This window comes from Anomalospiza imberbis, chromosome 27 (assembly GCF_031753505.1).
Source record: "Anomalospiza imberbis isolate Cuckoo-Finch-1a 21T00152 chromosome 27, ASM3175350v1, whole genome shotgun sequence".
In the NCBI taxonomy this organism is placed as follows: Eukaryota; Metazoa; Chordata; class Aves; order Passeriformes; family Viduidae; genus Anomalospiza; species Anomalospiza imberbis.
Genome location: NC_089707.1, coordinates 3,106,601 through 3,119,229, shown reverse-complemented (window position 1 = coordinate 3,119,229; position 12,629 = coordinate 3,106,601). Strand labels below are relative to the sequence as shown.

Here is a 12,629-nt window from a genome sequence, read left to right as displayed (position 1 = left end):
TCTTTGCCTGACCCCTGTCTTTGCCAGGGTCACAGGGAGGTGGGATTGCTGCCTCCCAGTCTGGCCCTGTTTTGCTGACTGGTTGGGCACAGGGTGTCACATTCTGAAAATGCTTTTGTAGCAGAAACATGGAATTGTGCCAGTGCAGCTACAGTGGGAACTGGACTCTCACAGGGGCCAACTGCAGCTTTTCCAGCCAGGAGCCTCCCCTTCTCACTGAACTGTGGCTTCCCAGACCTCCTCTCCACCAGGCTGGTGTTGGAGATGGTCAAACCTTGCAACTGGAGCTGTGTTTAGCCCAGTTCTCAGCTGTGCCCTATAACCACAGGCTCACAGTCAACCTGCACCCAGCTTCTTCCTGGCTGCTGCTGGAGCGAGGGGAAAGCTGCTGGCAGAGGCTTTTCACCTTGTGGCTTTCTTGGCAAGGGAGGCAGCTCTTCAAAGGACAAAGCTGCATCCCACAGCCTGAGCTGGGGCTGTGCCCAGTGTTCCGGCTCCCGGGGCGGGCACAAGGAGCGGGAGGCGCGGCAGGGAGGGACGGTGGCGAAGAAGCAGAGCCAGAGTCGTGCGTAGCTCTGTCAGCTGCTGACATTTATTGCACAGGATGGGCTGGATGGGAAAGTGGACGCTTGGAGTGGGGCCCTGTCCCTCCGGCTGCTCGGCCGCAGGGTGCCGGGGCTGGCACGGGCCCCGCGCTCGCGGTACATTCAATGTGGAAGGCTCCAGAGTGCGAGGCAGCGAGGCACACGTGCACACACACACACACACACCTGCACACACACCCACGCACGCACACACAACACACGCACAGGCACCTGGTACGCTCAGTAGGTGCCTGCCCCAGCCCCAGGGCTCGGGCTCCAGCGCCTGCCTCCGTCCTAGCGCTGCCTTTGGGGACATGGGGCCGTGCTCACCCCCAGCCCCAGAGTGGGGGACAGCGTGTTTGTGGGTGCTTACAAGCCTCAGGGCGACCATCCCTCAGACCCTTCCCAACTTACCTCCAGTTCTGGACCATCACCCCTCGCCTTGGGTCTGTGAGAGGGGCGCAGGGACACGCGCGGCGCCGGGGCTGCGCCGACAGCCCCAGGGAGGTGTCCTGCGGGTCACACACAGGGATGTGTTCAGGTCATAGATATCATAAACAGAGTTGGTCATGGCGAGAATGCAGCTGTGGCTTCTATGGGCAGCCGGGGAGGCCAGGGGGCAGCGGGGCTTCGCCGCGGGGAGCAGGCGACAGGGTCAGACTTTGGTCGGAGACGACACACCCGGGGGCTCAGCCCAGTGACCCCGCTGTGGGGAGAGGGCACAGCAGCCCCAGGCCCACCTTCGGCAGCTGCCCCGCTCTGCAGCGGGTGGCAGGAGGGACCAGGGAGCGGGGCTGGCGCCGTGGCGGGGTCAGCAGCCGGTGGTGCGGCCGTGGCCCTCACCCGGCGGCGCAGGGTGGCCACGAGGTGAGGTGGGGCTCCCTGCTGCTGCCCCTCCGGCACGCGTGTCCCCGTGCCCGGCGCGGAGGTCACAAGTTGGAAGACAGCCTGGACTTGGCCGGGTCCGTGTCGGGCGTGCTGGACGCCGAATCCTTGCGGGCCGCCGCCGAGTCCTGCGGCAGGGCGGGCGGCGGTGTCAGCCCCGAGCCCGTGGGCGCTGGGTGGGCCGGGGGCCCCCGCGAGGGTGCCTGGGCCCGCAGCCCGGCCGGAGGGCCGGGGCCTGGCGAGGCGGCGGCCGGGGCCCCTCCGATGGAGGTGCTGGACTCGCGGGCGGAGGCCGGGGGGCTCTGGGTGCTGCCGGCCGCCAGCCCGTGGGGCAGCGAGGGCTGCGAGGCCGAGAGGGGCCGCGAATCCTGGCTGAGGCTGCTGGTGTGCAGCGCCTGTGTGCTCTTGTGGGCGGCCAGGCGCTGGGGCGAGCCGGGCGCTGGCTGCTGGCTGAGGGACAGCTGCGAGCCCAGCGGCCCGGGGGCACCTCCGTAGGCGAACGTCCGGCTGGCCAGCGGGCTTTGGGATGGCGGGCTGGCCGCGGCCGCGGCGAAGGCGCTGGTGGAGGCGGGCAGGGCCGTGGGCTGCGCCGGGTCCTGCGAGGGCGAGGGGTTGGCGTGGGGCACGGGGGGCTGCGGCTGCGGCGGGGGGCTCTGCTGCAGCAGGACGGGGGACACGGCGAAGGGGCTGGGCACGGCCTGGGCGTACTGCAAGCGGCGCATCATGCGGGGCGAGCCCAGCGCCATGGAGCCCACCAGCGGGCTGGCCATCTGCGGGCAGAAGCTCATGGCGACGGCTTGCTGGAGGGTGGCGATGGCAGAGGTGACCTGGGGCTGGACGGGGCTGTACATGGCCGTGTGCTGCTGCAGCTCCGCCTGCTGCACCATCTCCCGGTCGTACTTGACGATCTCCTGGATGATCTCGTTCTCCTGGTTGTTGAAGACACCTGAGTTGAGGTCGTGCTGCACTTTGTGGAGCAGGATCGAGTTCTTCTTCCCTACAGGGAGAAGGCCGGGAGAGGAAGCACCGTGAGACGCTGTACTGGTGCTATGCTGGGTTCCCATGGGAACCATAGCTGCCCCCTTTGCCAAGACACCCCCTCTCCCCGCCAGGTCCCTCTGTGTCCTACCGATGCGGTCAAGACGGTCAATGGCCACAGTCTCAAAAGCCCGTCTCATCATGGGGTACTCCTCCAGCACCTCGTTGAAGTTGTCCACTGAGAGTGAGTAGAGGCGGCAGTAGGTATCTGCACGGACACTGGCCGTGCGCCGGCCACGGGTCAGCAAGCAGATCTCTGGGGAAAAAACAACAGGGCCAAGGTCAGAACTCCACCATCGAGGGCAAAACAGGGCAGGCCAGGAGCAGGGTGTGAGAACCACCATGCAGTGGGTGCCCTGGGACAGCAGAGGCGTCCCAGTGACTCACAGACCCCACGAGGGGACCCAGGCTCAGTCCTGCCAGTGCTCACCCCCAAAGTAGGAGCCGTCGGAGAGTTTCATCTCCTTGTTGCCCTTGGTGAGGATGCTGACCACCCCGTGCTGGATGAAGTACATCTTCTTGCCGATGGTGCCCTCTCGGATGATGTAGTCGCCCGGCTGGAACACCTCAAACTTCAGCTTGGTGAGCATGGCCGTGACGAAGTTGGGGTCGGCGTTGGCAAACAGCGGCATCGAGGCCACCAGCTTGCGGCAGTTGAAGTTCACGATTTCCTGTGGGGAAGTGGGTGAGCCCAGGAAGCTGGGACATGCTCCCCCAGGGACATGCTCCCCACCCCAGTCTCACAGACACCCTGGCATGCAGATTGTGCATGGACACACTCCTATGCGGAGCTGCAAAGCAGCAGCAAGACGTGTTTGACCCCAAGCATGAGCATGGCAGGAGCTGGTGGGACCCACAGCAAGAAGCAGGGGATCCCTTCCCTCAGCAAGGTGGGGTAATCCCCATCCTCCTCTCAGCTCTCCAGCCCTCACCTCACGCAGGGGCTCGTTGAGCTCCCCCAGGATGCTGTCCTCATCAAACATCTTGCCCTGGTAGCGATGCTCGTAGTAGTCGTGGATCTTCTGGCGGAAGTCAGCAGGCAGCTTGTGGAAGGACATGTACTGCTCCACCTGCTTGTACTGTGGGGAGAGCTGGTGTCAGCTGGGACCCTCCACCCACATCCCCACTCCATGGGGCTGGTCCCACTGCATCACCCCACTCCTGCTCCTGACCAGGAACCCTCACCCCACGTGGCTGCAGCTCCAGGAGGGGACAAAGCTGTGGGACCCATCCAGCGCAGTCCTACCTTCTCCTGGTACTGGCGCCGGGAGGAGTCCAGTGACTGGATGAGGGCGGTGGCGTGGCCGATGAACATGGCGTAGCAGGTGGCCCCCACGATCATGCTCAGCATGGTCAGCCAGATGTCCGTCATGCTCTCGGGCGCCTGCTTCCCGTAGCCGATGCAGAGCATGTGGCTCATGGACTTGAAGAGGGCGAAGGAGTACAGCTCACTCCAGGAGTCGTTCTGCAGTGACAGGGACAACAGCTCAGCCATGCACGCGCGCGTGTGTGAGTGTGTGTGTGTGAGCATTGCTCGAGGGTCCAGCGCCCTGGCTCACACCTGGCCACAGCCCCAGTTCTCTCCCAGCAATAGGAAGTTGGTGAAAAGCAAACTTTTCAAACTTTCCAAACTCCCCCGGCGAAGTAGGCAGGGAAGGAAACGGTTGAGACAGGCAGGGGAGGAAGAGGAGGAAGCCAGGCAGAACAGAGCAGAGATGGAAATTTGATGAAACAGGATGAGACAGTCAGGGGGAAAGGGCCATTTGCAGGAGGCTGCAGGGCTGAGAGGGAGCAATTAGAAACAGGAGCCATTATTTATTAATAGCAGCTTTGTGGCTAATGAGCAGGAGAAGGCGGCAGGGGATGAGGCCAAGAGCCCCATGTCAGCATATTCCTCCCACCCTGATCAATCCACTGCTCCAGGTCCTGTGAGACCTCACCAGGGCGACACCGGGGCCGGATGCTCCGTGCACCATGAGGCACCACAGCCCTGGCCCATGGGGGATGGCATCTCCTGGGGCTGGAGGATGGAGGACAGATGACGTGGGGATGGGTGGGGGCCCCGGGCAGCAGGCAGGAGCACGATGTGGGGCAGATGGAACTCACCACCATCCCGTTGATGGAGACCCAGCAGTTCTGGGGAAAATCCTGCAGCATGGGCACCAGGAACTGGAGGCAGCCATCCCAGTGGCAGAGCAGCAGCATCATCCCAATGAGGTTGATGATCCTCATCACTGCGCTGGCCAGGTCGTAGGTCATGTGGAAGATCTGTGGGTGGGTGGCATGGCAGGAGGTGAGCGTGGGGACTGTCCCCCACTGCCCAGCCCTGCTCAGGGCACCGACCTGCATGGCCTCAGCTGGAAGAGGCTCCCGTGGCTGGCCTGGCTCCGGCCTCAAGGTGGCTGTGCTCCACCTGCCTATTTATAGCCGGCGGATGCCGCCACGCTGCCGCCCGGGAAGCGCTAATGGCAGCGAGCCTTGACGAGGATCAGGGAGACACAAATACTCTGGGCACTGAGGAGGGAGCAGGGCAGCTCCCAGGGCACGGGCCAGAGCCACGCAGCAAAGCTGAGCATGTCCCCTCAAAGCAGGGTGGACCCTCAAAGCTGGGGGCCCCACAGGGCTGGGGGCCCCGCTGTCCTCCCCAGTGCTCCCCGAGCTCCTGGTGGGGTAGGGAGCCAGAGGGGAGAGAGCAGGAGGCGCTGAACTGGGCAGGGGGACAGGGTCCTACTGCTGGCAGAGCAGGGGATGGTGTGCCAGCGTGTGCCAGCCATGCTGGCACCCATGGTGGGTGTAACATCACAGCTCAGGGATGCCCCAAACCCTCCAGGGTGGGTCACAGCCACCCACTGGCCCCACACACAGCCCCACAGGTCCTCTGCACCCTGCCAATTTGTCAGGGAACCACTGCACTCCTGCTCCCACTCTTTCCAGCCATCCAGCTGCTGCCAGAGGCTCCCAGAGCAGGTCCTCACCTCCTCCCACTGGTGGATGTAGCGGATGAGCCGGGAGAGGCGGAGCAGCCGCAGGAGGCTGAGGATCTTGGTGAACCGCACGATGCGGAGGGCGCGGGCCGTCTTATAGACCTCCGAGTCTATGCCCTTCTCCACAATGAGGAAAACGTAGTCCACAGGGATGGACGAGACAAAGTCCACCACAAACCAGGTCTTGAGGTACTTCTTCTTGATCTTCTCGGGGTCCAGGATGATTTCTGTGTTGTCCTCAATGACAATCCCTGTCCGGAAGTTCAGCACCAGGTCCATCAGGAAGAAGGTGTCAGAGACCACATTGAACACGATCCAGGGGGCCGTGGTCTCCTCCTTGAAGAAGGTGATGCCCACGGGAATGATGATCAGGTTGCCGACCATGAAGAGCAGCATCGTGAAATCCCAGTAAAATCTGGGGAGCAAGAAGATGTTGGAGGATGTCACCAGCGCCCCAGAGTCCCCTCCACATCAAGGGGACCCAGCCACCATGCCCTGCCCTAAGGGACCAGTGCCACTGGGCTACTGTCACTCTAATGCCACCTCAGCCACAGGAATCTCCTCCCCTCCCCAGAGACCACATCCTGCTTCCCACTCTCCAAACTGCCCCCAGGGTGATCTGGCAGCCAGCAGAGCCCCTGACTGAGGCAGAGGATGAGACTGAGGGCTTTTGCTGGTCTGATTTGGCCCGTGGCAGCACGTCCTGGGGAAGGGGAGAATGATGGCACCAAGCACCAGAGGGGGACATGCCCCAGCTGAGCTGCCCGGAGGCATCCCGGGGGCTGGGGACCCCCAAACAACCGGCAGTGCTCAAGGTCGCGGGTGGAGTCAATATCCGAGAGCCCTGGGAGCAGCCTCCTCTTTCTGCGCTCCCAGAGAGGGACCCAAGGACAGGGGACAGTCCCCAGGGACAGCCAGGGCCACCTCAGCCCGGCTGGGTCGCGTTTTGGGGGGTGCCTGGCTGGGGTCTGCCCGTGGGCCCCGCGGCGTGGGGGCGGTGGAAGGAGCCGCCGCGGCTCCGGTGCAGCGGAGCACGTACGGCTGCAGCTGGCGGCGGCAGCGCCCGCAGCCCCGGCCAGACGCGCGGGCGGTGGGGGGGTGGGCGACCACCTCCGCCCCTGGCCCTGCCTGGGCTGCGCTGCTCCTCCGCCCCCTCCTGCCTCACCCCATCCTTGTCCCCTCTCTCCCGGGCCACCCATGACCTTTCTGAGCATCTGCAAGGTCACAGCAGCTCTGGCACGGCAGGATGAGGCGGAGGCCACCTCGGCCCTGCCTTGCCTGGCCGGGGGGCAGGAGCAGGGGGGACACGCAGGACCCTCGCCCACGCGTCCTGCTCAGCCCACCCTGGAGCTGCAGGATGATGAGCGGGGTGGGGGGGGGTGGGTGCCATGGCCACGCTGTGCCATGGGGGATGAGGGGATGAGGGGACGAGGAGGAGACCCCCACGCACACAGGAAGGGGCGATGGGCCAGGTGCCCACCCCCCCACACCCCCTCCACTGCGCAGACTAGCGCAGGACCAGAAGGAGCTGAGCATCCCAGCTCCTGACCTTTCTCCAATGACACCTTCCTCATGTGAGACATTGCCGTGGCAACCGTGAGTGATGTCACTGCTGCAAAACGATGACTTCACGCCAGGGCGGTCCCCAGGGTACCCTCGCCAGAGGAGCTGTGCCCCCCCTGTGCCCCTACGCCGAGCTCTGGCTGCTGGCACCGAAGAGTCCCTGCTGGACCCCTGGGCTCCCACGCACGGCACGACCTCCCAGGGATGCCGAAATCAGCAGAGCTGCTGTGGGGCTGGATCTGCCCCTAAAGCCCCTGGCAGCTCCCACTCAGACTGACCCTGCTGCGCTGCGTGGGTCCCACAGGGGCATTAGCCATGCAAAGCTGCGAAGAACGAAGATTAAATAACCACGCCAGCTGGGCAAAACTCCCCTCTGGCTCCAATCCCTCTGCAATCTGGCTGAGCCAGGGCAGAATTCGGCCTGCAGAGAAAGATAAACTGCTCCTGATCCCCCACTGCACACAACTGACCCTGTGCGATCGCCCTGGGGACCAGCGTGCCATGCCAATGCTTTCTTCCTGGGAAGGTTCATGTGCACAGAAAAAAGATCCAATCCAGGCTACTAAAAATATCTGAAAACAAATTAATCAGGATCCTCGACACCCCTCCCTCGCTTCTGACCCAATTGTATGACAGTGATGATGACAGGAGATACCCAAAGCCCCTGTGAGAAGCAGCTGCCACCTTCCTGCTCCATCACCCGCCCAAGGCCTGGCACAGTGGTGCTGCTCTGAGGTCCTGGGCAAGATAAGAGTAGGGTCCAAACCCTAGAGGGGGGCATGTATGCCAGGGTGGTCCCTGCTTAACTCCACTGGCAGCACTCAGAGCTCCAGGGATTGCCAGGGTTGATCCAACCTCTCCTGTCTGTGCTGATGCCATGGGACAGACACCCGGTGGGGCAGAGCTCCTTTAGACTCCCCTCTGCCCCTGAGGCCTGAGCCCTTTGGCTCTGATGCAAACCAGGCTGCCTGGTGGGCAGGAGCAGCACGGGACCAGCGAACGATCTGTGTGGGGTTGGTGCAGGATTGAGGCAGGATCGGCACTTTGCAAACTCGCACTAACTACTCATATTCTAAAAATGAGATTGCTGTGAGAAGTGGGTTGTGGAGCCAATGGCAGAAGTTTGCCCAAGCTGATGAGCAGTGGTGGCCGACGCACAGATCCCAGTACAGCCAGTTGTGATGAATGACTGGTGCCCTCTCCCCTGGAAAATCCTTTTACCCTGGGGGGAAGGGGGTATAAAGGCTTTGCAAACTTCTCAAGGACCCAAGCCTTCAGCATCCCCCAAGTCGGTCACAGCCTGTCCTCCCCTTGAGGTGGCTTTCAGCAGCTGCTGACGCTGCAGAGGGAGGGGCCCAGCTCCCAGAACCCTCACCACAGGGAATGGGAACACCAGCACCAGAGCTGTCACACACACCGGCAGCAAGAGCAGCTGGTGAGCCTCATCCCTCTGCTCAGGAGCCCCTGTGGTGGCACCATCCAGGCAGAGGGAAAGCCCCTGGAAGCATTTAAACCTGGGTGAGGAAGGCTCCAGCCAAGCAACACCAGGGACGTGCTCTGGATGCATCTTTGCCCCTGATTCACACGCAGGAACAGCTCTTGCAACAGAAAATCATCCTCAGTGAGAACCTCCTTCTCAGCTCCAACCCCAGTCCCAGCCCAGCCTCGTGGAAGGCTGGAATAACCCCTGAGCAGCCCCTTGGTGGTCACAGGGTGATGGGCACTGCCACCACCTCCAAACCACCAGCTGCAGCTCCTGCAGCTCCCAAAGCAATGCCCCAGGGCTGGTGCAGAAACACCAAAAGAATCAATGAAGGAGTTGGCGCTGGCTTGGCTGTTCCTCCAGAGACCAGAAGTGGCAAAGTCGGTGACAATCATTGCCCAGCACCCAAAAGGAGGTGGCCCTGCTCCAGCACACACTTACAAGGTCTCTTTGATCAAATTTGCAGCTCAGGATCTCACCAGCTGCCCTGATTGCTTCCTCATCATTCAATATTTATGTAAATAGCAACTTTGTTTCCTGGAGCAAATCTGCCCTGAATTATGTGTGAACGATGGCAGCACCATGGCCATGAGGAGCCAGGATTGCTAAATGACACCGATTATGAAATGATGTTGCAGATGGGGAATGATTTTCTCTTAAGATGGGAATTGGGTTTTGCAGGGCAAACACCACCAGGTCACGCTCCATTATCATTACTGGATAAATGCTTTTTTGATTACTTTAAGGCAGGACAACATGGGAGGGAGGCACTCATGTCCCCAACGGGCACAGGCAGAGCGGGTTCCTCAGCCCAGCCTGGCGTGGGCCGATCCTGTTCCTGTGCACGGTTGTGGAGCTGGAGGATGCCATGGTTCTGCCTGCAGCTCCTCCCCACTGGGCAGGGAACTCTCCTACGCCACTTCCAGCATCAAAACACAGGCAGCCACTCTGCCCCAATGGGTTTCAAGTCTCGATAGCAGTTCCAGGAGGATGAAGCCCGTGCAGGGCAGGACAGCCAGGGTGACTCCCCAAGGTCACTCCAGCACCCACCTGCCTGCTGCAAGCACCAGTCCAGGGAGTGATGCTGCTGCACTCGAGAATCCTCTGAGGCCTCAAGCCCACTGCAGGCTCACCGGAGGGAGATCCCCGCTCTTGGCAGCACTGTGCCACCAGTGCCACAGCTCTGCCAGCTCAGAGAAGCAGGGCAGGCTCTGCCCTGGTGCAGGCATGGGGGTCACCTCACTGCCAGCCTCCCCCAACATCCCACAGCTGCCGAGGGTGAGGGAGAGCACAGGGAGTGAGGAAGGGCAAAGTCCTCCAGTTCAGCAGCCCCCAGGATCCACCTGGCACTGCCACCTCTGCTCTGTCACGACAGGGACAGTGGAGGTCCCTCTGCCACAGGACTGGCAGTGGCCAGGCAGTGTGACCACTTCTCACCCAAAATCTGCAGCAGAACCCAGTGCCCAGCCAGGGAGATGAGGAGGGGGCTCCGCTGGGTTCCCATGGCAGGTTCCCAGGGTGGAAGGGCTCAAACCCCTGTGCAGGAAAGTTGGCCCTGAGGGGTGGCCAAAGGCCTCCAACTGCTCCTCTGGAGGATGCCAGAGCAGCCCAGGAGCAGCACACGAGGGTGAAAGCAGGAGGTGAAGGTGCTGGTCCTTGCCCTGAGCCCATGGCCACCTCCACCTGCCTCAGGGAACCCCATCCCACGGGGCCCCATCAGTGTCAGCAGTGAACAGAACCTGAGATCTGCCTCAGGGGGGATCCCCCACTCAGGCATCCAGCAAACCCTCCCTTGAGCCACCCCAAACCTCTCACCAGCACAGCAGCACAACGACTTGGGGCTGAGCCCCTCAGCCTCCCCAGCCTCTGGTCAAAGGCTCCTTCAGCCCCTTTGAGGTCCCTGGACCAGAGTCCTCCCAGTGCTGGCTCAGCAGCAATGCCAGCAGGGTCTCGGCCTCCCCATCCCTGCAGGATGCCATGCTGCCTGCCCAGACAGCGCAGCCATCCCTCCCGGTAGCTTTCACACGACTCGGGAAGCATTTGCCACTCTGGAGCTCTCCAGGGCTCAGGGATGGGAAGGAGATGGAGCTGCAGAGCCTTTCTCCCGGGTTTGTCATTCCTCGCCTGGCAGACACACAGGCTAGATCCTGGGGACTCGAGCCCTCTCAGGAGCCAGAAGAATCCCCCTCAAACCACCGGACCCCAGGGACAGAATCAGGCCTCCTTGGGGGAGGGGGGAGCCTTCACAACGCTCTGCCAGGCAGCGGCAAAGCACGTCCCCCTGCCCAGCCCCAGCCCTGCCCAGGGAGGGGGACACCGAACCCCAGGGAGCTCCGGGGACAGAGCCAAGGCCCGGTGGGGCTCAGGAGGGTCGAGCCGGGCCGAACCTGCCGAGGCCCCGGGAAGGACAAGGGGACGAGGGGATGCCCTTGCTCAGGCACCGCGAGGGCTCCCGGCATCCCCGGAGCAGCGGCGCCGGCTGCGCTGGGGAGGGGGATGCCCGGCTCGTTCCCTCCCGCGCCCGGCGGCGGCTCAAGGTGCCCTCGGCCCGGCCGCACCGGCAGCCCCGCTCCCCGGCCCGGCCCCGCGGGATGCGGGATGCGGCCGAACCGCGCGGGTACCCCCGCACCTGAAGTCGCTGTAGGGGTGGATGATCCAGGCCCCCGCCGACTTGACGCGCTCCTGCTCCCGCTCCACCGCCTTCTGCGAGCCGAACATCCGCAGCGAGAACTTGTTGACGCCGGGCTGGAGCATCGCCCCGAACTGCCGCTGCATGAAGCTGGCCTGGCTCCCGCGGACCTCCTCGGCCGCATCTTCGCTCGCCCCCTCCTCGGCCGCCTTGGCCCCGCCGGGGGATGCGCCGCCGCCGCCGCAGGAGAAGGAGACCTTGGGCTCGCGGGGCGGCTCCGGGCCGGGGCTGCGCGGCGGTTCCCCGCGACGGCACTCGCCGTTCGGGGACCCCTTCCCGCCGCGGCCCCGCGCCCGCCCCGCCGCCGCCGCCCCGCCGCGCTTGGCCCCATCGGCCGCCTCCTCCTCGGCCGCTGCCTCCCCGCCCGCCGCGCCGCGGCCCGCCCGCATCCTGCCGCCGCTGCCGCCGCCGAGGCCACCGGCGGCCGAGTGGCGCCCGCCGCCGCGGCGGGGGCGGGCCGGGGCGGGCCGGGGGCGGGCGGCGGGGCTGGGCTGGGGGCCGGGCGGCTCCGCAGCTCCCCCCGCCGGCACAGCCCTCGCCGGTGGAACCGGCTACCGGGACCGGCCACCGCGACGGGTCATCCACCTTCCGCCCCGACGGCCCCGGACTCCGGCAGCGCAGTCCCCGGTATGGTGCGGTGCGGGGCCGGCCGGTCTCCCCGCGGGGCTCCGCTGCCGCCAGCTCATCCGCACCGCCGCGGAGGGAGCACTGCTTACCTTCGGGCCAGGGATGGACCCCATCGCCGCGCCAGGTTCGGGAGCTCTGCCCTCCCACCGCCCCAAGGACCCGCCGCTCCAGCGCTGAACGCAGCGGGTGGCAGGAGGAATCCCTCGAGGTGTACCCGGCGATGGAGACCCCGGACCGGCGGCCCAGGACAGCGCCAGCACCCGAAGTTGGATACCGGACGCCCACCAAGGGGGCTGACGCTCTGGAAGAACATCGGGACCGGCACCTCCTGCCCTCTGCAACGGGAACGGGCTCGTCCGGCTGCGGCTCCCAGGGGCTGCGGGATCGCTGGAGTGAGGATCCCGGGTGCGCCCCGAGCACCCCCGAGCAGCCGGACACGGGGCCGGAGCCCGCGGCTCCGGGCGAGACCCGTCGGGTCACGGAGCCGCTGGGCAGCGCGGCCGCGGCGGTGGCACCACCTGGTGCCGCGGGACAGAACCGCAGCCGGAGCGCGTCCCGCGGCCGCGGCGGAGCCAGCGCCGTGCCCGGGGCCAGCACCAACAGCCGCGGGCCCTGCGCTGAGCCCCAGGGCAGGAGACAGCCCAAAAGTCGCGCTGCGGACCACAGCGGCCTCGTTCTGCGGCTTCACGCCCCCAGTTCAGCACGGCTGCCTCCAAGAGCAGCCCATTTCTCCAAACCATTCCTAGGGCAGAGCACTGCCACCCCTCAGCTGCCCC

The 12,629-nt window shown here is 64.6% G+C and overlaps 1 protein-coding gene across 1 annotated transcript; it reads right to left on the bottom strand.

The window, feature by feature from the left end:
• Positions 1-1,385: 1,385 nt before the first annotated feature.
• HCN2 (hyperpolarization activated cyclic nucleotide gated potassium and sodium channel 2) lies at positions 1,386-11,650 on the bottom strand. The gene is made up of 8 exons (XM_068173791.1): positions 11,167-11,650; positions 5,483-5,906; positions 4,614-4,775; positions 3,754-3,972; positions 3,440-3,586; positions 2,938-3,178; positions 2,599-2,763; positions 1,386-2,466 (listed from the first exon to the last, which is right to left on the bottom strand). Exons 1-8 carry the CDS (start codon positions 11,613-11,615, stop codon positions 1,514-1,516), a joined length of 2,760 nt encoding a protein of 919 aa, XP_068029892.1. The 5' UTR covers positions 11,616-11,650; the 3' UTR covers positions 1,386-1,513.
• Positions 11,651-12,629: the final 979 nt, after the last annotated feature.

Coding starts and splice junctions, on each gene's coding strand:
- HCN2 (XM_068173791.1), bottom strand. CDS start 11,615: ATGCGGGCGGGCCGCGGCGCGGCGGGCGGGGAGGCAGCGGCCGAGGAG. Junction 3,973..4,613: donor TCTCCATCAACGGGATGGTG/GTGAGTTCCATC, acceptor CTGTCACTGCAG/AACGACTCCTGGAGTGAGCT. Junction 2,467..2,598: donor TGACCGTCTTGACCGCATCG/GTAGGACACAGA, acceptor TTCTCCCTGTAG/GGAAGAAGAACTCGATCCTG.